Here is a 21402-nt window from a genome sequence, read left to right on the forward strand (position 1 = left end):
CTGCAGAGGCTGAAGTATAAAATGTGTCACAAAAGATAAGTGTAGCAAATTCTTTTGGACTTCTGAAAATAATATTTTGAAAATCATTTTAAATCTGGACAGACAACTACAGTTTATACAAAACAACTTTATATTGTCAAAACAGTGGATTGTTGTACGCTCCTGCAGCGTTATGAGGACTGAAAAACCTCAAACAGACTGGCGACTGAATGCATGCGGTAGAAAATGCCGAAGGGAAGTCCGATATTTACAACAGAAGCCCACATGCTTAATGTGAAGAATTCCATTTCAGTGTCGAGGTCAAACTGGGGACGAGCACCGAATGCCGGCATGATCCACAGCTGTCAAAGAGGGGAAAGGAGAAAAGGTTTAGCATTTGGGGAATTTGAAGACTGTAACCTTGAGAGTGTAAGAACATTACTCACTATTATGTTGCCCAGCAGCAGAAACGCAGAGACCTCCTTCAAAATCCATCTCTTCCACAACAGTTTGGGGTTGTGCTCGGTCGAGTGTCCGTGCAGACCGTGTGCCGCGACGGCCGGACTGGGCTTCGCGTCCCTGTCGGATCCATCAAAGTTGCTCGACTCTTTGCCCGGCTGCAGCACGTACGGATTTTGAACCACGGTGGCCGCGTACACCTTGTGGAAGGGCTCCCGGTGTAACCCTTTGATGATGAAAAGGTTTTGCAGGCCGATTTGGATCACCATCAGGACAGCCAAGGCCAGGTTGAGCCTGTTCAGGTAGCCCATGGCTCCAGTTGCAACCATCGCTACGATGGTGAAGTAGCATATGGTGAACTGCCCCAGCGAGGTTCCAATCAGCAGCCCCACATCCAGGCTCCGTGTGGGGTTCTTCTCTGATACGTGCTCCCTGTGGTCCACCTTGTAGATGGCGCAGCCGATCACAGTGGAGACCGACATCAGGGTTGCAATCACAATATTCATGACAAAGTACATTAACAATACTTTGTCTCTTTGCTCAGCATTACCACCTCCGTTAACCATTGCCATCTCATACAAGACGAAGGTTGCCAGACCCGCCACCACGAGAAGAACTCCTGCCAGAGGACCGATTAATATATTCTTCAAATGAAATTTGATGTGGGGCTCATGTTCTTCCGTCACTCTGCCCACATTTTTCCACATGATGTATGCCATGGCTGAGGCAAAGAGACTGTACTCTATGTTGAAGGGGTACAAGTAGTAGTAGGCCTCCTTGAAGACGCTACATGAAGTGTAGCTGCACATGCACGCTTCCTCTCCATAGGCCGCTGTGGGACACAGCGCGTCACAGGTTAGGTACAAGTATTGCGTTTTGGTGCTTTACTCATCACTATATCTGCTTTGTTTACCTTTATTGATGTACACGCTTCGCCCTGAGATTTCAGTGATGTTGCTTTGACCTTCGGGTTCTATGTCGTGGTGATTTGACTCCTCAGTCACTGCAGTCATCCACATAACGAGGTTTGTTGAGAGGGTGAGCATCAGCCCGCAGCTAAATAAGAAGACCAGAGGGAATCAAAGTGTGGATTCTATTTTACTCAATTTTCAGATTTATACTAAATGTAAAGGCAACGTCTATATCCTCTAATGATAATAGCTTTGCGTTAGATTTGATTTATTTTTCATACCAATACATTGTACATAGTTTATCAGGAAAACATCAACAAAACATCAACATGTATCAGACAATCGACAGAAAAATAACTGGAAACTAATTTTAAAAGAGGAAAATTAAGCCGTTTAAATCAAGGGTTTGCTATATGCAAAATAATATTTGCTGAATATGAATGTTAGATCTGGGAAATTGTGATAAGCATTTTACGCTATTTCTGACATCTTCGTAGGCAAATAACTTGACCAATCAACAATATAATCTGACAAACAATAAATACATAATTTATAACTATTGTGCATTGCAGCACTCTTTAAGATAAGCATGATGAAAAATAAGGTGATAATTTCATACTTTATATGCAAATGGGGGGATATTTCTGATACTGACGGTGAAACAATATCAAGACTGCAGCTACAACTAAAATACAAAAGGCTAAAGCAGAAGGGTTCATTTTTAAGCAGAAGCCCTAAAAGACAGTGAATGGTCAATAAATTACCCACCGTGTAAAGTTCCGTTGTTGCTGCACACAGTCCTTGGCGTGCATCCACAAAAAGTATGTCTGCAAATCGTTTGCACACATGACATTAATCCTTTTGTAGAAAATAAAGCCATGAGTAAATGATTTAACGTTCTAATGTAATATGCATTTTACCTGCACGAGTACGAAGACGAGTTGCACCGCAGGAAAGGCCACCTTAACGGCTGAATCGCACTGGAGGTATCCCGCGTAGCTGGCTATCTTGAAAATATCCATGAGGATGCTGAGCAATCCGAACAGCACAAGTCCTCCTTTAGGGAACAACGACTCGTTAAACATTATCAGGAAATATAAACACTTTCTCATCCTAAAAGATGTGTGGTATTGACTTACCCCGGAGCCATATAGGTCCAGCACGGCCATCCTTGTAGTCAACAGCATTTTCTTTCCTGACCGTGTAGCTGAGATAATAAACCATCCAGATGGAGGTGAGGAGGAGGAGGACTATGAGGAAGATCTGCAGGTCGGTGCTGACGAGTTTCACCTCTTTGTTGGCAGTGCCGCTGACCAAGACGCAGCCCAGGATCAAAACGTTCATGCAAATGATGCCGGACAGAATCCAGCCCCAGTTCCGACCCCTCTCCTTCGGGACTCCGGTGGGAGGAATGTCGGGGTCAGGCTGGCACGCGCTCTCCACTTGAGTCGGTACATCGATGGTGTTGGACAGGTGGGCCTCCTCTGTCTCCTGGTCTTTGGCCGTCATCCTGCATGGTTCACAGGGATTGCCGTTCTTCAAACACATCCTTTGCCTTCTCTGAGGTCGAGTGACATACGCGCCGTTCGATGCACCTGGTCCCGTCTGGGGCATTACAGGTCTGACAGCTACACCCACTTATTGCAAGCCTGTAGTGACAGATTACCAGCCGCAACCTTTCCACGGACACAAAAGAGTGGTTTCTAAACGGCTATCGGGATTGATTTAACCCTTCTTTGGGATCTATTGTTGCATCCTCACACCGCTGCATAGAGTGAGAATCCACAAACACGTTTGCATAGATAAACATGATAGAAAGTAATCAACACTATATCTCCATCTGAATGAAAAAGTAAACGTTAAACAATAACGTCCGTGTAAAAGCCCTTGTTAGCAAAACGGAGCTCTTATTACAGTCCGACAAAAGAGTGACCTATTTGTAAAGAAGGTGAGTTTAAGGATGCCTGTAAACCTACCTGATGCAGTGTGATACTGGCAAGCAGCCCGAGCTGTTGAGGTTATATACGCCGTCAGAAACATTGTGGTTTACTGTGCAGCCATAAATGTCAACTGGTTTGAGCAACACAGTATTGTCACCAAACATGTCGTGTTTTGCACTAAATATAACACGTAAAGTTCAAAAGACGTACAACCTTTTCTCACGTACTCCAAAATACAAGCAACCAAGTGTTGTTTTGGGGTAAAGCTGTGTCTAAGAAAAAAAAGTATATTTTAAGATGCATTTGTAATTGAGGACTTTTTTGAAGTCGTAACTGTGCACACAATACATTTAAATGTTAATTTGTTGTTTTATAAGCCTTGAGAGTTGTCTTGTCTTATTTAATTTAATGCCCGTTTTGCTGTATGATAATCTAAATATGATCTATTTGATCTAAACAGGCTTGAGATGTGTAACTCTCTCATCTTTTTAATTCAATAATTGAAGACAATACCCCCAATTCTGATTAACGCTTTGGATCAATGAAGAAACGGGCCTCGCACTTCGCCTGAGACCATGAGAAGCACGCCGCTTTCTGTGCCTTTTCTCAAGGAACAGTTCAAAGTATGTCACAGACAATCCTCACTGCTTATTCCTCGTAAGGAGTTGATGTCCATTTCTCCAGATCTGACAGTGAGGGACCTTTAGTCATTACAACACTCAAGGAAATCATTTGTCTGCAAACATCACTAACCAGTGACGGGGAGTTTAAAACGAAAACAATGGTATATTCATTCTAAAGAACGCCGACAAACAGATAAAGTGAATAGCTCTTCCTTATTTGTCACAATTTGACATCTCCTAATACTTATATGTCTTCAAATAGCTGTGCCATTAATATCCGGCACAGCCCAATTAAAGTGTTGTTGGATGCTTTTGAAATGTCGCAGTAATTGTGCAGGTGGACCCGATGCATGGACACACTAGAGATGTCTGTGGGGGTCATGTCTCGACCACCATAACCTCGGCTAGTGCCACACTGTCTGCTCTTTAATATGGAAGCACTCATATTGTTTGGGGTGTTTCGTTGACAGACTTTCTTGGCCCCCCTCGGCCACCGGGAGCAGTGTTACCCACGCGCCGGGGGCACGCCGCGGTGTCCCTGGATACCACCGACGCGCTCCTCCACCCTGGATCGGGAGCGACTCGCTCCGAGGCGACCGCGGGACCAATTGGCACTTCAGTCCGGTCTGCCCCCGCGACCCGCGGGACGACGACGACGATGCTGATGGTGGTGGTGTTGGTGGTGGTGTTGGTGGCGGCGGTGTGGATTAAACGGAGTGGAGTCGAGCAGGGTGGATTCCTTCTGCGCCATGAATGACAGGTACCACAAGGCGGCCCGGGACGGCCACCTGGACCTGCTGAAGGAGGCGACTCGGAAGGATCTCAACGCCCCGGACGAGGATGGCATGACACCGACGTTGTGGGCGGCTTTCCACGGCAACCTGGAGGCTCTGCGGCTGATCGCGGCGAGGGGGTGGGTGCATCGCCGTGAGACCTCCACGCGCCCGTGGTAAACCACGGTGCACACCTTTACCGTTCTGTATTAAACTTGTGAGAGCCAAAGTTCAGCATTTTACCATTTTCCTCTCATATTAGCCTACAAACAATTTAGCTGGTCACAGTGAGCAGTAAAACCAGAACACCAAATTACTTTATTTATCGGAAATAATGACACGTATATCCATAAAAAAAATAACCAGGTCAGGCTAGAGAATCTGTATTTCAAGAAATATCTGTCCATTTAATGTGAGGAGGCCTAAGCCCCTTTTTATTTGCTATTGGCTTTATTTGCATCACACATTTTAGACTGATATTTTAGCTGATATCATCAAAAGATCATTACCCACATGTCAGTTTTTCCTTTTGCTAAAGCCACATAGAACTGGACAGTGTAATGTAAGTCATGGAATGGGTTGTTGAGATATTTATATTGTGATGATAAAAGTATCAGTCTTTAATCTATAAGAGCTTTCTGTTGACATTCATTTTTACTCATTGCTGACTCATTCACTTTTCTGCAAAGGAAACGTTTCCTTTAATCAATTATAACTACCATGTTGATATATTCAGCAGCAAAAGACAAGGGCTCTTTAAATTAACAGCAGATCCTTTTAGTAGGCTACTTCATTGTTTTAAAGTGGGCAATTGTTGTTCATGAACAGCCCATTCCTCATCTTTTCTGGCTGACCTGGTTTGCTGTCAGGCAGAAAAATGGAGCCCATTGTGAATCTGCTTGATTGCGTAAAGCTTCGGAGCAAAGTAATGTAAAAGTCAGAGAACATCATTCATCAGTGTTTAGTTTATTTGATGCAACCTGTCTGATTTGAGGACATTTTTTTTTAAACCAGTCTCACGTTCCAGTCTACGTGATTAAACTGAAATACTTTTTGTTCCCACGGAATACCTGTAAGCAAGTCTCTGGATTCATTATGCACCCATGAACACATAAAGTCCTGATTGACATGTGGTAACAAAATAAACATTAATAGCTTAATGTTTGCAGAGGCACCAAACCTGTGAGACCCATGGGATATAATGCAGATAAGTTTATTAGTGCTTGGGAAAGATGTCATGCAGTGCTCTTTTTGGCAAGTATACTGCACCGGGCAACTTGCAGTAACATCAAGCTGTCACAGGAAGTGAAGATAGAAACAGCCGTTAATGTGATAAAGAACAGGAGGGGGAGGGGGTAAGTGGGCAGAACTATTACCACTGTGTTCAGCCTTTTACTAGGACAGACATAAATTATGTCACATAAAGCTGCCATGTTAAATGTTCTCTTCCACAACGATGTTGGATAATAGAGGATGATAAATATTTCTTCTCAAAATGAAAATTGAACATAGCTAATAGCTATTCATCTTCCTTTATCACCTGTTTGTTCCGTCACATATTTCAGCTCAGGATTACAGGGCAATTCCTTTGTCACTTTCTGGGCTGTTTGCAACATGCATCCATGAGTTTGTTTGCATCCATGAGTTTGTTTAAACTCAAGAACCCCTTGATCCTAAAGCAGCTTTTGCTTTTGTAAATCAGGGAGAACCCTCACTGCACAAATACTTTTGCCCTTTGTAGGTACAGCTTCACATGGATCAGACAGCAGACAGCAGACTGTAGAGGCTAAATAGGAAGATAGAGACAAAACACAAGACAGTTCAGTTTATAATGAAGAAATCGTCATACTCAAAAATATCTATTAGATGCTTAATGGAATACAAACTCTTTGATAATGGGAATAAAATTGGTTGAAAATTAAGAAAGCTCCATACACATCATCCAAATAGCTGTGATTCTGGTATGTTTTGACTTCATGAATTCAGCGTGACGTCACCAGCCGTGCACCGTGTGCTTTTGGAGTCAGGCGCTCCCCTGAAACTGGATACAGGTAGTGTAGCAGCGCCGCTGGCAAGCATGTGGTCATGTTACAGAAAAGGCACCAACAGTGCAGCGCATTGTGAGGTAACCCAAAGGTCGTGGACTGTCAGCCAAGGGTTAACGTCGCAAATGATTTTGATTATGGCCCTTCAATGTTAGTAGATTCTCTTCAACAGGTTTTATTCAAACCCTCTATTTGCCAAATGGTCTGAGCCTTAAATAAAACGGTGTAATAAAACAGCGTGTACTATATGTTCGGTTTTACGAAAGGTTAATGTGGTGTTCACGCTATAAATTATTAAACAAGGCCCTACTAACAAGCCACGGATGTCAGGTAAGTACTGAAGACATCATCAAAAGATCACACGCTTACTCTCGAAAGTTCCTCTAAGTAGACGGCCATGGAGGGAACTTTCTGCACTGGAGACATTTATTTAGTAGATTTGAAGTCCCCTGACTCCAAAAATAGTATCGAACATGTTTCTGTTGGTCCACAGAGGAAACCCTGACAAGTGTGACATATGGGGGAACACACCACTCCACCTGGCAGCTGCCAATGGTCACCTCAACTGCCTCTTCTTTCTGGTGTCTTTCGGTGCCAACATTTGGTGCCTCGACAACGACTACCACACGCCACTGGACATGGCCGCCACAAAGAATCACATGAATTGCGTCCGCTACCTGGATACCATCGCCACCAAGCAGACGGGCCTCAACACGAAGCTGGTCGGCAAGATGAAGGACAGGGCCTTTCGCGATGCCGAGCGGCGGATCAAGGAGTGTGTGAAGATGCAGAAGAAACACCACAAACGCATGGAGCGGAGGTTTCATAAGGAGACTTCTGAGGCGTCCGCATCAGACGTCATGAGCTTTTCCAGTTACACCAGCAGCTCTATCAGCCACAGGCTGCACAACTTTAATGCAGCTACAGTCAGTGTGCCATATTCTCAGGTCAGCATGGGGGTTTCTATCTATTCTTAAGGGACAACATGTTTTGCACATTTGCATTTACATTTTTTTTCTTTCTTTAAATACATTTTTTTGGTCAATTCAAGTTATCAAGTATAACATTTGTTCCCGATTCCTTTGACCGCATAAGACTGAGCTAAATGCTTACATGGTCACAGCGACAGTGCTAACAGTTATGTTCAACAGGTACGCACTACTATTTGTTCTACACATTTATATTCTTAACTTTACATGCTTCTAACTAGTAGTTAGCATGTAGAAAGACGGAGACTGCTAGCATGCAGGATTTTTGCTAGTTTCATCAATACATATTTTTTCATTTTGTATTATCCGTAGTCGAAAGGAAACACTTTTGTAGTAATCCCCAATTAAGTTTGGCTTTGGTTCGATGCTTGTAAATGGTCCATGTGGAAATCAAAAGAGAAGTAATGCATTGACAGAGATCCAATCTGGGAGTCTGGCTACTGTTTGATGAGGATTAGTCTTTCATTGGTTTAAAAACTACTCAATATCCAGTCTCACATCTCAGATTTTGAAAGTATTTGGTCATAACCAATATACCAAGTCTAAATCTTGGCCTGTTAGAGGAAAACTATAGTTTTACCAAAGCTGTTAGAATGCATCACCACAGGCACCATGACGGTCTGTTCAAAATGTCAATGCAATCCAGTTGATGGTCTTACTGCAACAGCCCACTAGAATGGTCAGCATTTAGACATGAGTTTGGGTTTGGGTAATCTAACCGACATGAGTGGTGAGGCCGCACTCGTGCTCTCATTCAGGCACATCGCACATACAAACCAAACTGAAATTTGGTTATTAATCATACCTAGAAAATCTAGTCTCCTCATTTGAGATTGTCCCTATTCACTGTATTCATTCATGTCCTGTTAGGCTACTCTACATGCCACAAACCGAGGGAAGACAAAGATTCAGAGGAAGCTGGAGAAGAAGAAGCAGGGAGACGGGACATTTAAAATCTACGAGGACGGGAGGAAGAGTGTGCGCTCCCTCTCAGGCCTTCAGCTGGGCAACGATGTCATGTTTGTCAAACAGGGGACCTACGTCAGCCCAAAAGACCGTGGCCGCCGCAACGTCCGGGAGATGTTCACCAGAGATAATTACGATGCCATTTCACGTGCCATTAGTGAGCCCGACCTCCACGGGGCTGATGTGGACTACTCTGAGATCAGCACTGACTCGGGACACGATTCCCTGTTCAATAGACCCGGTCTGGGAACCATGGTCTTCAGAAGGAACTACGTGAGCGGGGGGATGTTTGACATGGAGGGTCGGGATGAGGACAGTGCAGACCGGTCGGGCAACAATGTGCGTTCGCGCGGCCGGCTGCAGCAATACCTGAGTGCAGATGAAGACAGCATCGGCAGTGCACACAGCCTTCAGGACAGGAATGTGGAGGAGCTGCCCTGGGAGGAAGTTGAATTAGGCCTTGACGATGATGATGAGGCTGACACGAGCCCTCTGGAGGTCTTCCTCGCCACACAGGGCATGACTGACTTCTTCTCAATTTTCAAGAGGGAAAAGATTGACCTCGAAGCACTCTTGCTGTGTTCTGATCACGACCTTAAGAGTATTCACATCCCTTTAGGACCAAGGAAAAAGATCTTAGATGCCTGCAAGAGACGGATGGAGACACTAGAGGAGCCAGACTGCGTTGAGGACACAGAACTGTGAGTGATTGGATTTTCCGTTAAACAGTTTTATGTGATATGTTTGGACATTTTATTTTGCACAACACGAATCAGCTTCCGTTACACGCCGTTTCATTTCATGTCTTCCATCTGTCCTACAGATAATTACAGTTGCTGTAGATGGCCCCTCCTGCCATGTGCTCATCCAGGCTTAAAGGTCAGTGGAGAATTATGGAATGAATGTCAGCGTTTGGACGAGGGAGGGCGCAGGGATTTACCTCTCCTGGTGCCTCAGTGGCAACAAAGCAGAAAGGACCCTGTCATGAGGAATACATCAAGCAAGAAGGGTGAAGAAGTGCGAGACAAATTCCTTACAGGATCCTTTTAGGGCATCTTGTTAGCATCTGTGAATATCCCTGTATGTGGGCTGGTTGAGGTCCATTGCACTGCATGTTTAAACAAACTAAAAGGCACATTTTCACAGTGCAGTGTTCACTGTGTGCAGTTTGGCAAATTTAACAGAGAACTGATAGCGGGGTCCAAATCCTCTGAATGTGTAGGCCCCTGTGGGGTGAATCCTACCGCCTCATGTGCCTGCATTGCTCGTGCCTGTGCGTTCGCCTAATGTTGTCTTTTGTCTTAAATACCTTTTTGACATTAATTTGATTGTAACTTTATTATTAACCATTTCCACTACAATAGACAGTGCAACATTTTCACCTTTCTTTATTTCGTCTATTTGTAAATGTTTACATATAGCAAGCCATGTCAGTCCAAGTGTGGCTCACTGGCAATGCAGGCCAATTGTTCATTGAGATAACTGCTCTAATTTTAAAAACACTATATATATATTATAATACACAATAAAGCATGTTGCAGTTCTATATTTTGCATGTGCATTCCATACAGATGTATTAACCTTTGTATATCACCTTTGACTTCTTGATAGTCTTCCAACTGTTTTATTTTTAAATGTTTTTAATTAACATCTGCACAAAAGCTGTTGATGTTTATTGCCTACATTTTTTACGTGTAGGTGGATTAAAAATATACTATATATATATACTAATGTTTTAATGCTGTGAATTACTTAACTGATATAGATCAAGTTTGGCCTTCTTTTGTCATGGTATGCTTAGACAGAACCCAAACACGGACTGGATCGGTGGTGATGTATCATGTGTGACCAAAGCAATAAAAAGTCAGGCAAGACGAACACTGGCATGACGGAATCAGGCAGGATTGCTGGTCAATGCAGGCTGTAATCCTGGGCGGGGAAATGGAGTCACTGAAATGTTGAGGAACAAAGACAGGCCATTATGTCCAAGCCTAAACAAGTAAACCCTCGAAACTTGTGCGGTTTAGCGATCCAGCAGGGACTGGATGTCAGGGCTGCTCCTGCATCTCCTCCTGAACCTCTAGGAACCAGGTGTGTGATTGTTGAACAGCAGGCGCGTCATCCGGGTCTACGCCCCGTTACCATGGCCACCAGGATAAACATCAACACACGGACATACCCCATAGAACGCAGAACAGGGATGACAACACAACGCGCAAAAACCCTGATCACGGCGCAGATATTTTATCTGCAGAATAGCTCAAATTGGAGATGCAGAGGTAACTGTATGGTGTGCCTGTATAAAGCAAGGCCATTGTCATCATTGAGGTCATGTCTTCAATCACCTTTAAGGACATATATGGATTCTTTGTGGTTCTTCATTACATTACCTGTCATTTAGCTTACACTTTTATCCAAAGCGACTTTCAATAAGTGCATTTCAACCATAAGGAAACAAACTCAGTAGAACAAGAAACAAGAAAGTGCAGTTTACAGTACAGTACATTCAGTATATATCGTACATTTTCTCTGGAATATTCTGATGAATTAGCAGAGCTTACTTACAGAAATAACCATACCACAATTGAAGAAGTGCACAGAACGTTCTGAATATTTAAAACATGTAATTTAACAAATAAATGAAAAAAAAGGAGGATTCTTCCCAAAAAATGTATTCACAACTACTGAGAACACCTCTATTATAGTTTGGTTTGGGTTAATTTTAGATGATTGAAAGTCTACAGGAAATAGTTTACCTTAGTATTTTGACCTGCAACTGTAGGGTATAGAATAGTCATTTGTGAACCAAACAATTGCTATTCATCTACTAATGTTAACTGTTTGTAGCTGCTTGAGTGTGAATCCTGTCTCAATTGCTACCTGTTTACGTAGTCAGAGAGAACAGAATGTACTTGGGTCTGCCTATTCAGCCATCGTGACAATCCTCACGTGCCGCCTACACAAAAAACAAGTGTGATTGTTGCGTCTGTTCACAAAGCAGGAAGTTCTGCTGTAGATTAGCGGCATTAGGTGGAAGTCGGATGCCTCTCAAATAACTCTGTTATCAGAAGGAAACAGTGGGACACTCCCACGTGGAGCCTGTTTCACCCCGAAAGTATTCATAGCGCTACTTTACACAGACTTTAGTGATGTTTCTATTCAACCATTTATCTCATTGGGGATGGAAGCTGGAGACAATTGTACTCTTGTAACCATTATTGTTGAATTTAAAGTTTTCAACTTTTCCAAAAAGTCAGTAAAGTTGTTAACTTGGAAAGAATGAAAGAGAGGATGTTAATTTCCTTCCCTGGCTTAGTCATTACACACTCGTCATTTCCTCCCCTCCTCTCAGTAATCTGCTTAGTCGTCAGTTGTTGTATGCAGAGAGAAGAGAAGATTTAAAAAGGGAGGGGTCTACAATGCTTCAGCTAGCTGAGTCTGAAATACCTTAGGCGAGGTTTTTAATTATTTCCCCCTCCTCTCAGAGGGTCTCGAGATCTCAGGAAAAAGCAGCAGAGGAACCTTGTGAATAGAGGAACCCTATCAATGGCTACTGCAAGCAGTAACAATGATGACACCTTGAAGGACAGTGAGCACACCATGGACGTTGAGGAGGATCCTGCCACCGAGACGTCTCAGGATGTCTTATGTGACTCCTGCATGGACAGCCCCAGCAAGGCCCTGAGATCCTGCATGACCTGCCTGGTTTCTTACTGCGAGGCCCACCTCAGACCCCATCTGGAGAATGCCAAGTTTCAAAACCATCGTCTGGTGGATCCCCTCCACGACGTCGACCGTCAGACCTGTGAGGTTCCTCACATCGGCGTCCTCTGGAGCGCTTCTGTCTGACGGACGGCCGCTGTTTGTGCCTGGAGTGTGAGGAGCACGAAGGGCACCCGACTGCCTCTGTACGGGAGGCACGGACACAGATTGAGGTCCTCACAAAACCGCACAATGGTTTCTTACCGTCTCGTTTTCAATGTGCTTGAATGTTTCAAAATACTTCCTTGTATCATCTCAATGTGCAACAGATTAGTTTGCACATGGGCCTTGCGATTTTGCTGTAGTTGAGTTTGTAACGAGTATTTGTGCTGTAGACAGAGCTGGAGAAGAAACAAAAAGAGATCAATCAAACTGCCTCGGCAACTGAGACAGAGATCGGAAAACTCCAGAGTGACCATGACTGGATTAAGGTATTTTACATGCATTTTGTATTAATTGAAAGCACCATTGTCTGGATGGAATTTTGTTTTTCTCTTTCCTCGCCGGCAGTCGTCAGTGCAGGACGTTTGTGTCACTGTCCTGGAGCAGTTTGCCAGGCTGCAGACAACCCTGGAGGAGGCCAGAAGAGGACTGGTGGATGGGCTGGAGGCAGAGCAGAGAAAAGCCCTCAGACAGGCACAGAGCGTCCAGGCACATCTGGAGCGGAGGAAAACAGGGCTGATGAAAACTTTGGCCCAAATGAACAAACTGTCAAGGAGCAAGTCTGATGTAGACTTCCTGCAGGTAAACAATATCTAGGATATATTTAGGATAATAATAAACTGTGCATGTCTCATTTGATCCTGGATTAGCACTGCTTGTCTTCTAAGAGACAACGTTTTTTTTGGATGTCGGCGTGTTGACACCGTACACAGAGCAGGTAGTTCATCTCTGCAATTTTTGGATCAGAAAGAAGGTTTTTGCATTTTATTTAGCAGCTTGATATTGCATTGTGAAGTCATGTTGATTTTGTTTTTGCTTGTTGCAGGGGTATTCACAGTGGAAGATAGGCGTGGAAGATGTAAGTCTGCCTGGTCCAAACATCAACCGCATGGACCATCTGGCGTCTTGCCTCCAGGTAGTGACAGATTCCACCCAGGAGCTGTGTGACCTGATCCTCTCCTCAAACATACTCAAAGTCTGTAAAAGTGGTGAGTGTACATTCCATTCTACACCTTACCATAAATCGTATGGCTCCTCAGAGAGAACCGCTTCAGACCTGCTTTCTTCAGTACGTCTTCTTTGGTGCTTATTTTTTATGCCAAGCAATGGACTTGAAGTCCAGTCTATCAAACGGTCTGAGCTCAGGTTCCTCCTTTTTAAACCTCTATTTATCAGCATTAAATGTACCTGCCAGTGCCGTCAGACATCTGCATCTCATCCAGAATCCTGCAGGCAAAGCCACCCACACTACTCCGCTCCCTAACAGTAGCTGCCCGCAAAATGTGGCAAAACATTGGTACTTTTGTACCGTGCGGCGAACAGATGAGGTTGAGTCTACATCTAGCACATTGTCGCCGTGGAGGAAAGCCTCAGCTAAATGAAAAATGTCAATGTTAAAAGTAACCTTTCTGCAAGTAGGGGCAAAATCCTGGATGCCAGAACCTGTACCTTCCTCCCTTCCCGATTCTGAGACGCCGGAGGACTTCTTAAAATGTAAATACCTATATTGTGTATTATGTTTTCTGTTGCTCAAATCGTACGTGTTAATTTAGCCACGAAATCTATTTCCCATGTATGTAGACACAAGGAGTTTAACCTTTGACCCAGACACCATCCATCAGTTCCTACGTGTAACGGAGGACGACAGAAAGCTGACCAACACCAGCCCCTGGCAGCACACCTACCCAGAACACCCTGGTCGCTTCGAGTATTGGCGTCAGGCGATGACTTTAGAGAGCCTTTACCTCGGGAGGCACTACATCGAGGCCGAACTGAGTGGGAATGGTGCACATGTAGGAGTCACGTACAAGAGCATCGATCCTAAAGGAGAGCAAAGCACCAGCTGCATCACCGGGAACGACTCGTCCTGGTGCGTGGGGAGGAGCAGCCGAGGCTTCTCTGCCTGGCACGCCGGTGTGGAGGAGCCCTTGGATGCCACGGACGTCACGAGGCTTGGCTTGACTTTCACTGAGGCTCTGTGTCTTTTTATGATGCCACCGGCCCGATGAGGCGGCTGCACAACTACACTGCTGATTTCACAGAGCCCTTACATGTTACCGCCTGGCTGTCGAAAAAAGACAATGTAGTTCATCTTGTTAATGACAAACTATATAACAAAACAAATCGTCTGCCTGCGCTGCAAGTTTGTTAAAGAGAAATTATCGTGTAATAAATGTTTATTGAGGTTACATAACAAGGTGTATAAAGTTATGGCAGATGTGGAGGATTTTACATGTATGTCATTAAAGGTTACATTTACTATCCAGTGGTAAAATAAAATGCACAAAATCTGTGCAGCAATAAACCCATTTACTGCAGCTTTATTGAGATTTATATACATGCTCTTGAATGTGACATGGACAAAAAAGTATATAGTCTGCAAACAATAATTTTATTTGTTCTACATTTGATGAATTATTCTAAAGCTTCTCGTTGAATATACTGTTAAAGCTATTTAAAAAGTACTTTTGAAATCATAAAACTCCCCAAACAACACTGCAGTCTATTTCAGGCGTTTAAATCAGTTTCATTATCGTCATAAACTGGGTTTACGAAGTGCACACCTGTCTGAGTCATAGCGATTGAAGGATTTGTTTCAGCCCCATACATGCCAGGAATGTCGGGCAGCATGTTGGCCCTGTCAAAAATAGGATTATCAAAGCCGTGGTCAATAGACCCGTCGAGGTCTCCAACATCGCTGCTTCTCATCAAGCTGCCCAGAGTCGGCAGCGACGGCAGTGATGATGGTATACGAACAACCCCCTTACGAATCAGGACCACCACCACGACGATTGTAATCGTAATCAAAACCCCAAACACAACTCCAACCACCATCCCGGCGCTTGCTCCAGTCTGCTCACTGCTGCTCCCAGAAGAGGTGAGGAATTCAGCCCCAGCTATCCCCAGGTTGGAGCCAAGAGAACGGGCATCGTTCAGTATGTCCCAAGCCAGGTCTTCGGACTGCGGTCCCTTCTCTCCATCCATAATAACCACCTGGATCTCAGGCGAGGTACCAAAAGGGATAACCCCCATCAACCGCTGTGACTTGAAGACTTTAGACATGCCCAGCTGGATGTGTTTGTATTTTGGCAAGATTAGAAATAGGTGATGGATTCGTTGCCTGTAAGTTTGCAGGTTGAAAGCTGCAGCATAGTGAATGGTGACGATGGCGCCACAAACACCACAGCAGTGTCCTACAGGGTGGAGGGGCTTCTTACAGCTCAGAGAGTCACATGTTATGGTGTTGCATATCTGCTGATGGTTTGCAGAATTGCCACAGTCGCAGCCCGAAGGATCCCCACACTCTTGGTTCCCAACAGTGACCACAGAGGATCCTTGAAACTGCAGCTGGCCTGAACGTGAGCTGAGATACTGCGAGAACTCAGATCTGCTCTCAAACCTCTTCCCCAGCACCGACACCGATTTGACAGGAATGCTGGACTGACTGGAGCCGGTGTCCATCCTGAAAGAGGAGTGGGCTTTGAAAACCACATCATCGTGCAGGCACGGGACGCTCTCCTCGTGGACTGAGAATAAGAAGTTTCCACGCTGCAGGTCCTCCAGAGTTGCAGCCGCTTGCCACAGAGCCGGGTTGAACCAGTGAAGAGACTCTGAGTCTCTGAACTTGGTCGTGACACCGGCTCCGCAGCCTGGATCTTTGCCGCGCACGACGTAAAATCCAGCTCCCGAATTCAGGATGAACTCCCCGTCAACTGGCAGCCTCATCTCTCGCACAGCATGCGTGGTCTCCACGAACACGGACACTTTTCTCTGGGCTGGAAAATGAGCGATGTCGTTGCCACATGGAACAGCCTCTCTGTCCCAGTTGGTCTTATTCTCATAGTTGGTGTCCGGAATCCACTGCTTGTGCAGGGCATCCACTGCCCCGACAAGGCAGAAGAAGAGAAAGAGCATGTCTGGTGTCATCAGCATCCTGAGATCTTGTGATGGACTGAGAGAACTGAAGCTGACCTTTGTTTCCTACCTTGTGACTAACACATGAGTGCCCGGACCAACCGGCCCCAGCAGGTGACCTGTAAACGATTTACTATTCTGCAACAAACGTGCAAAAAAAGTGTTGTTTGTCTATTGTCGCGGTATTCTTAAGAAGAGTTCTGTGGTAGTTTTGACACCAATTCTTCTAGTGCAAAACCTAGATCTTCTGAATATGAATGATAACTTTCGTCCTCTGCATATTTATTCCCTTTTTGCATCAGTATTATACTAATAAAATGACAATGGCTAATGACATTTCTTACTTGATGATTACAATGAATATCTATTCCGTTAGATATCTTAGTGAAATCTATATTTAACAAATTTAATTTTTTTTTGAAGAATAAGGAATAATGAGGCAATAATATAGGCCTCTATTATGCGTTGCATTTACTGCTGCTTTCCCAACAGCATCATGCTGCTGCTTTGTTGTGTTTGCAAGCTATTGGATTTCTAAAAGTGCCGAGTCAGCAAGGAATCACTCCTCAAACACCGCGCAGGTACCACGAAAAAAACAACACACATACACCCTCATCGAAACGGATGCCCCCCCCCCCCCCCCCCCCCCAGGCGGTGTCCAATCACGGGACACAAGGGCGTAACCATGGTTTAGACATTGGGGGGTCCAAATGAAAACCCTTCCGCATCTTTTTTTCTTATTAAGTGCATTGCCTATAATTTTATACTTATATATGCAAGTTCGGACATTTAGAACATAGTTTCGAGTTCTACATTAACCATTTGCATGCACATCTAAAGGAATGAAAGGAGAACATATATTTTACATATTTTCTGCTGTCTATTGGGGGGCAGATTAGTATCCCCCCCCCCCACCCCCAATAACGCGTGGTTACGCCCTTGACGGGACACTTTCGCATGCCGCAGAGGAACAACGAAGGCAACGTTTTTTACTTTTTTATAATACCAATAACGGTGCGGATTTACGATCGGAGCTGCTCCCGGTAATTGTTAAAGGAGCGACAGGACCAATCAGCTGCAAGGGCCTACACCTGGTGATCCTCCACCACACCAGCGACCTCTCCTGCAGAGAGACCAGCGCCACGCTTTCGGCGTATTTCCTTTAACATCCGAATGCATCGTACCTTCGCCATGATGTCAACACGCGTTCCGAGTAACACTTTTGATTTTTCAGAAGTAGGCTTCATGAGGACCTGCAACAAACTTTTCTCTGAGTAAATGTGTGATCGCTTGTTTTCACTGAGCGTGGATACCTTCTCACAGGGTATAATGATGTTATCTAGCCTGTGCTTCAAGATACAGACTACACGGTAAATGCAATCCAACTAAAACCCATCTGCCACAAATTACTTTTAAAGTTTAAAGTTAAAACGTACTGCATTGTATTTGAATGAAATGTGTTTCAGATATTGTGCTTCCCTCATGCTTCAGCAAAATATGGAAACTCACATAACACTGGGGTTTTTTTTAATGTAAAAACTCACTTATGAACATGTGTTCACAGGAAAGACCTTCTGCAAAAAACCCCACCAGCTAACACAAACAGTTTGTGGATATTCCTGATTTCCTGAGGAAACCTCTTATATACACATACATATTTATAGAAAAGCGCCGAATGATGTTGTGGAGGCCCCGGCTGTCCAACATTGAAACGTCAGCTCAGATGGACAACATCCAACATTGGCCCAGTCCTTCACAGGCTCTCGGTGTGGAGGCCCGACGCGGCGCTCACCGCGTGGAGGCACTGATGGAGAGGCCCCACCGCGGTGGCGGATGGCTCCTGTCTGGCATCGTCTGCATCAACATACTGATCCTGGGATGCACCCTGGTCAGCGGCAGTGCCTTCCACAGCGTGGCGATTACTGATGTGCACAGGCAAATCTTCCTCATCATTCTCCTCCTCCTCACGATTCTGTGGATGCTGTTTTACATGAGAGTCACCTCTCAAAAGGATCCAAATGGCGTGTTCAAAGACAGCCACGCAGGGCCAGTGTGGCTCCGAGGTCAGCGCTTTCCCGACTGTTTGTAGGATAAATGTCGTATCAAGGCTTCCTCCATTTTTAATGTTTTGCACTGCAGGTGGACTTCTGCTGTTTGGGCTTCTCAGTCTCCTCATGGACATCTTCAAGATTGGCGCCTCTGTGGGTTACCTGCAGTGTGACTCTGTTGTTAAGGTTGCCTTCCCTGTTGTGCAAGCTGCGTTTCTGTTTGTCCAGGTTGTTGCATTGAGAAAAAAAAAAAGCATTACAAGTATATGCAGTTTTACCTGCACTGTTTATTGGCAGGGGGGAACTTAACAGAACATGTGTTTGTAGACCTACTTCCTGTGGTGTCATGCAAAGGACTGTGTGCAACGACACACAAATTTCACACGGTAAAATTATTCATTTCACTCCCTTTAGAATATGTACTTATTTATTTGTTCTTAAATGGTAATGTTCTTTTATCCAGGTGCGGCCTTACTCTTACCCTTTCAACTAACCTGGTGGTGTGGATGGCAGCTGTGACTGAGGAATCGGTCCACCAAATGGAAATTTCAGACCTAAATGTCGACGTGTTCAGAGGTATTTAGGCGCGGTATATTTTCTATGCATTGATGGATTCTTTTAAAAATGAACTCCAAACTGTGTTTCAGCCCTCTTTGATGACCGCAGGTGCAACTGCAGTCACTCTGTGTGCGAAACCTTCAAAGAGGCCTTCTACTACCTGTACCCTTTCAACATCGAATACAGCCTCTTCGCTTCAGCCGTGACTTACGTCATGTGGACAAATGTCGGTCGCCCCGCGGAGGCCCCCAGCAGCCCCCAGAGCGTCAAGTTCTCCCTGAAGGACGTGTGTTTGGGGTCTGTTACGGGAACACTGCTGGTGGTGGCAGGACTCGTGACGTTCGTGGTGTACAAAGTGGACATACTGACGGAGGATGAAAAGAACCGAAACGAGGCCCTGCTGATCCACTTCATCACTAACGCAGTGATAGTGAGCCTGATGTGCCTCTCCACTGCGATCGGCTGCGTGGTCTACAGGCTGGACCGCAGAGAGCACGTTTCGGCGAAGAACCCCACCCGCAGCCTGGACGCGAGGCTTCTGTTGGCGGCCTCGTTGGGGCAGTTCCTCATCAGCTACTTCACCGTCGTGGCCGTGGCGGCGACCGGAGGCGGCGGGCACCTGGATGCCCTCAACCTGTCGTGGGCGGTGCTGACGGTGCTCCAGCTCGGCCTGCAGAACTACTTCATCGTCGAGGGCCTCTACAGGGAGCCTTTCCACGTGACGCAGGCGGGCGCCCCGCACGACGCGCATGCTCACGCCTGCCGGGAGCATCCGGAGGTGACGATGGCTCAGGAGGGTCCGAAGTCCAAATGCTCCGTCACTTCGAGTCGGGATAAGCCGAGTTGGAAGAGACGAGTATTGAAGGAAGTCTGTGCCTTTCTGCTGTTTGCTAACATCATTGTAAGTTGTATTAACACTTAATATCTTTGCAAGGAACCAAATATCTATTTGTTTTTACCCTTGAAATGTGTCCTCCTTATTCACTGGCTCTGTATTGACAGCTGTGGATCATGCCCGCCTTCGGTGCTCGACCCCAGTTTGATCATCCAATCGAGATCAAGTTCTACAAATTCTCGCTGTGGGCGACAATTGTGAATATTGGACTGCCGTTTGGAATATTCTACCGCATGCACTCTGTCGCCAGTCTCTTTGAGGTGTATTTGAACACTTAGATAAACTTATTTTTAAACATGATTGAGAATAATTTCAGAGTATGTGTATTTTAACGTGTGAAAAAGAGAGGTAACAACCTATTACATTTATGTGTCTGAATCCTAAACGGTATTTTTTTTAAATGCAGCAAATAAAGAACATATTGTCTTACAGAATATTTTCTCATGACATTTCTTGTTAATAATTTAAAAAATATTTTTTATATTGGTGTTAAATCAATACAAAATGTATTATTTACTGCTGTAAGCGAGGCAGAGGGTCATGGTGACATCTAGTGATCATGGTGGGAAGGGGCAGCATTTTGTGGCCAAACTACATGTAACCAGTTGAAAAAGTTAAATATCTTTTAATAGGCTCTATAATATGGATGATTAAATGTTAATTCATCTTGACTTGTAGTTTTGAGGTGAGGATCCAAATGGTGCACAAAGATTAAATTATATAATCATATTCACCTTATGTATTGCTGTATTGAGAGATTTCCCTTTAAAGCATATTGTTCAGTAATGTGACAAATGCAGAATTCAGCGATACATATCAATATACACTCACCGGCCACTTTATTAGGTACCCCATGCTAGTAACGGGTTGGACCCCCTTTTGCCTTCAGAACTGCCTCAATTCTTCGTGGCATAGATTCAACAAGGTGCTGGAAGCATTCCTCGGGGAGTTTGGTCCATATTGACATGATGGCATCACACAGTTGCCGCAGATTTGTCGGCTGCACATCCATGATGAGAATCTCCCGTTCCACCACATCCCAAAGATGCTCTATTGGATTGAGATCTGGTGATTGTGGAGGCCATTTGAGTACAGCGAACTCATTGTCATGTTCAAGAAACCAGTCTGAGATGATTCCAGCTTTATGACATGGCGCATTATCCTGCTGAAAGTAGCCATCAGAAGTTGGGTACATTGTGGTCATAAAGGGATGGACATGGTCAGCAACAATACTCAGGTAGGCTGTGGCGTTGCAACGATGCTCAATTGGTACCAAGGGGCCCAAAGAGTGCCAAGAAAATATTCCCCACACCATGACACCACCACCACCAGCCTGAACCGTTGATACAAGGCAGGATGGATCCATGCTTTCATGTT

The 21402-nt window shown here is 44.8% G+C and overlaps 5 protein-coding genes across 7 annotated transcripts; 3 read left to right on the forward strand and 2 right to left on the reverse strand.

Annotated features, from left to right (window-relative positions):
* Window positions 1–109: 109 nt before the first annotated feature.
* LOC119220578 (proton channel OTOP2-like) lies at window positions 110–2977 on the reverse strand. Its single transcript, XM_037476679.2, has 6 exons — window positions 2489–2977; window positions 2270–2406; window positions 2118–2176; window positions 1352–1494; window positions 426–1270; window positions 110–341 (listed from the first exon to the last, which is right to left on the reverse strand). The coding sequence occupies exons 1-6, from the start codon at window positions 2961–2963 to the stop codon at window positions 171–173; spliced, it is 1830 nt and encodes a 609-aa protein (XP_037332576.2). The 5' UTR covers window positions 2964–2977; the 3' UTR covers window positions 110–170.
* A 1447-nt stretch (window positions 2978–4424) lies between these two features.
* ush1ga (Usher syndrome 1Ga (autosomal recessive)) lies at window positions 4425–10346 on the forward strand. Of its 2 annotated transcripts, XM_037476680.2 has the most exons (4): window positions 4426–4825; window positions 7224–7677; window positions 8590–9386; window positions 9509–10346. In XM_037476680.2, exons 1-4 carry the CDS (start codon window positions 4662–4664, stop codon window positions 9510–9512), a joined length of 1419 nt encoding a protein of 472 aa, XP_037332577.2. In that variant the 5' UTR covers window positions 4426–4661; the 3' UTR covers window positions 9513–10346. The 2 variants fall into 2 exon arrangements, with proteins under 2 accessions (XP_037332578.2, XP_037332577.2); XM_037476681.2 differs by lacking the exon at window positions 9509–10346 and having other exon boundaries at window positions 4425–4825; window positions 8590–9390.
* Window positions 10347–11034: 688 nt separating this feature from the next.
* Window positions 11035–14725, forward strand: LOC119221108 (tripartite motif-containing protein 16-like). Its single transcript, XM_037477559.2, is given in 7 exon segments — window positions 11035–12495; window positions 12498–12620; window positions 12783–12878; window positions 12958–13191; window positions 13436–13598; window positions 14026–14103; window positions 14191–14725. Coding segments are annotated over 7 exon segments (1386 nt in total). The 5' UTR covers window positions 11035–12231; the 3' UTR covers window positions 14619–14725.
* On the reverse strand, window positions 14619–16762 carry amn (amnion associated transmembrane protein). The gene has a single exon (XM_037477561.2). The coding sequence runs from the start codon at window positions 16540–16542 to the stop codon at window positions 15118–15120; it is 1425 nt and encodes a 474-aa protein (XP_037333458.2). The 5' UTR covers window positions 16543–16762; the 3' UTR covers window positions 14619–15117.
* A 1012-nt stretch (window positions 16763–17774) lies between these two features.
* otop2 (otopetrin 2) lies at window positions 17775–20843 on the forward strand. 2 transcript variants are annotated; one of them, XM_037475820.2, is made up of 7 exons: window positions 17775–17894; window positions 18284–18587; window positions 18664–18800; window positions 18900–18958; window positions 19036–19148; window positions 19220–20031; window positions 20133–20843. In XM_037475820.2, exons 2-7 carry the CDS (start codon window positions 18332–18334, stop codon window positions 20301–20303), a joined length of 1548 nt encoding a protein of 515 aa, XP_037331717.2. In that variant the 5' UTR covers window positions 17775–17894; window positions 18284–18331; the 3' UTR covers window positions 20304–20843. The 2 variants fall into 2 exon arrangements, with proteins under 2 accessions (XP_037331717.2, XP_062421862.1); XM_062565878.1 differs by lacking the exon at window positions 17775–17894 and having other exon boundaries at window positions 18118–18587.
* Window positions 20844–21402: the final 559 nt, after the last annotated feature.

The sequence above is a fragment of the Pungitius pungitius genome, chromosome 12, assembly GCF_949316345.1.
Source record: "Pungitius pungitius chromosome 12, fPunPun2.1, whole genome shotgun sequence".
Taxonomy (NCBI): Eukaryota; Metazoa; Chordata; class Actinopteri; order Perciformes; family Gasterosteidae; genus Pungitius; species Pungitius pungitius.

Excerpts from the sequence above, each read along its gene's own strand:
- LOC119220578 (XM_037476679.2), bottom strand. The coding sequence starts at position 2,963 with ATGCCCCAGACGGGACCAGGTGCATCGAACGGCGCGTATGTCACTCGA. Across the intron at positions 1,495-2,117 it reads CAACAACGGAACTTTACACG|CTGCGGGCTGATGCTCACCC; the intron begins GTGGGTAATTTA and ends CTTCTTATTTAG. Across the intron at positions 1,271-1,351 it reads AAGCGTGTACATCAATAAAG|CGGCCTATGGAGAGGAAGCG; the intron begins GTAAACAAAGCA and ends TGTGTCCCACAG.
- ush1ga (XM_037476681.2), top strand. The coding sequence starts at position 4,662 with ATGAATGACAGGTACCACAAGGCGGCCCGGGACGGCCACCTGGACCTG. Across the intron at positions 4,826-7,223 it reads CGGCTGATCGCGGCGAGGGG|AGGAAACCCTGACAAGTGTG; the intron begins GTGGGTGCATCG and ends GTTGGTCCACAG. Across the intron at positions 7,678-8,589 it reads TCAGTGTGCCATATTCTCAG|GCTACTCTACATGCCACAAA; the intron begins GTCAGCATGGGG and ends ATGTCCTGTTAG.
- amn (XM_037477561.2), bottom strand. The coding sequence starts at position 16,542 with ATGCTGATGACACCAGACATGCTCTTTCTCTTCTTCTGCCTTGTCGGG.
- otop2 (XM_062565878.1), top strand. The coding sequence starts at position 18,200 with ATGATGTTGTGGAGGCCCCGGCTGTCCAACATTGAAACGTCAGCTCAG. Across the intron at positions 18,801-18,899 it reads CTGCGTTTCTGTTTGTCCAG|ACCTACTTCCTGTGGTGTCA; the intron begins GTTGTTGCATTG and ends ATGTGTTTGTAG. Across the intron at positions 19,149-19,219 it reads AAATGTCGACGTGTTCAGAG|CCCTCTTTGATGACCGCAGG; the intron begins GTATTTAGGCGC and ends ACTGTGTTTCAG.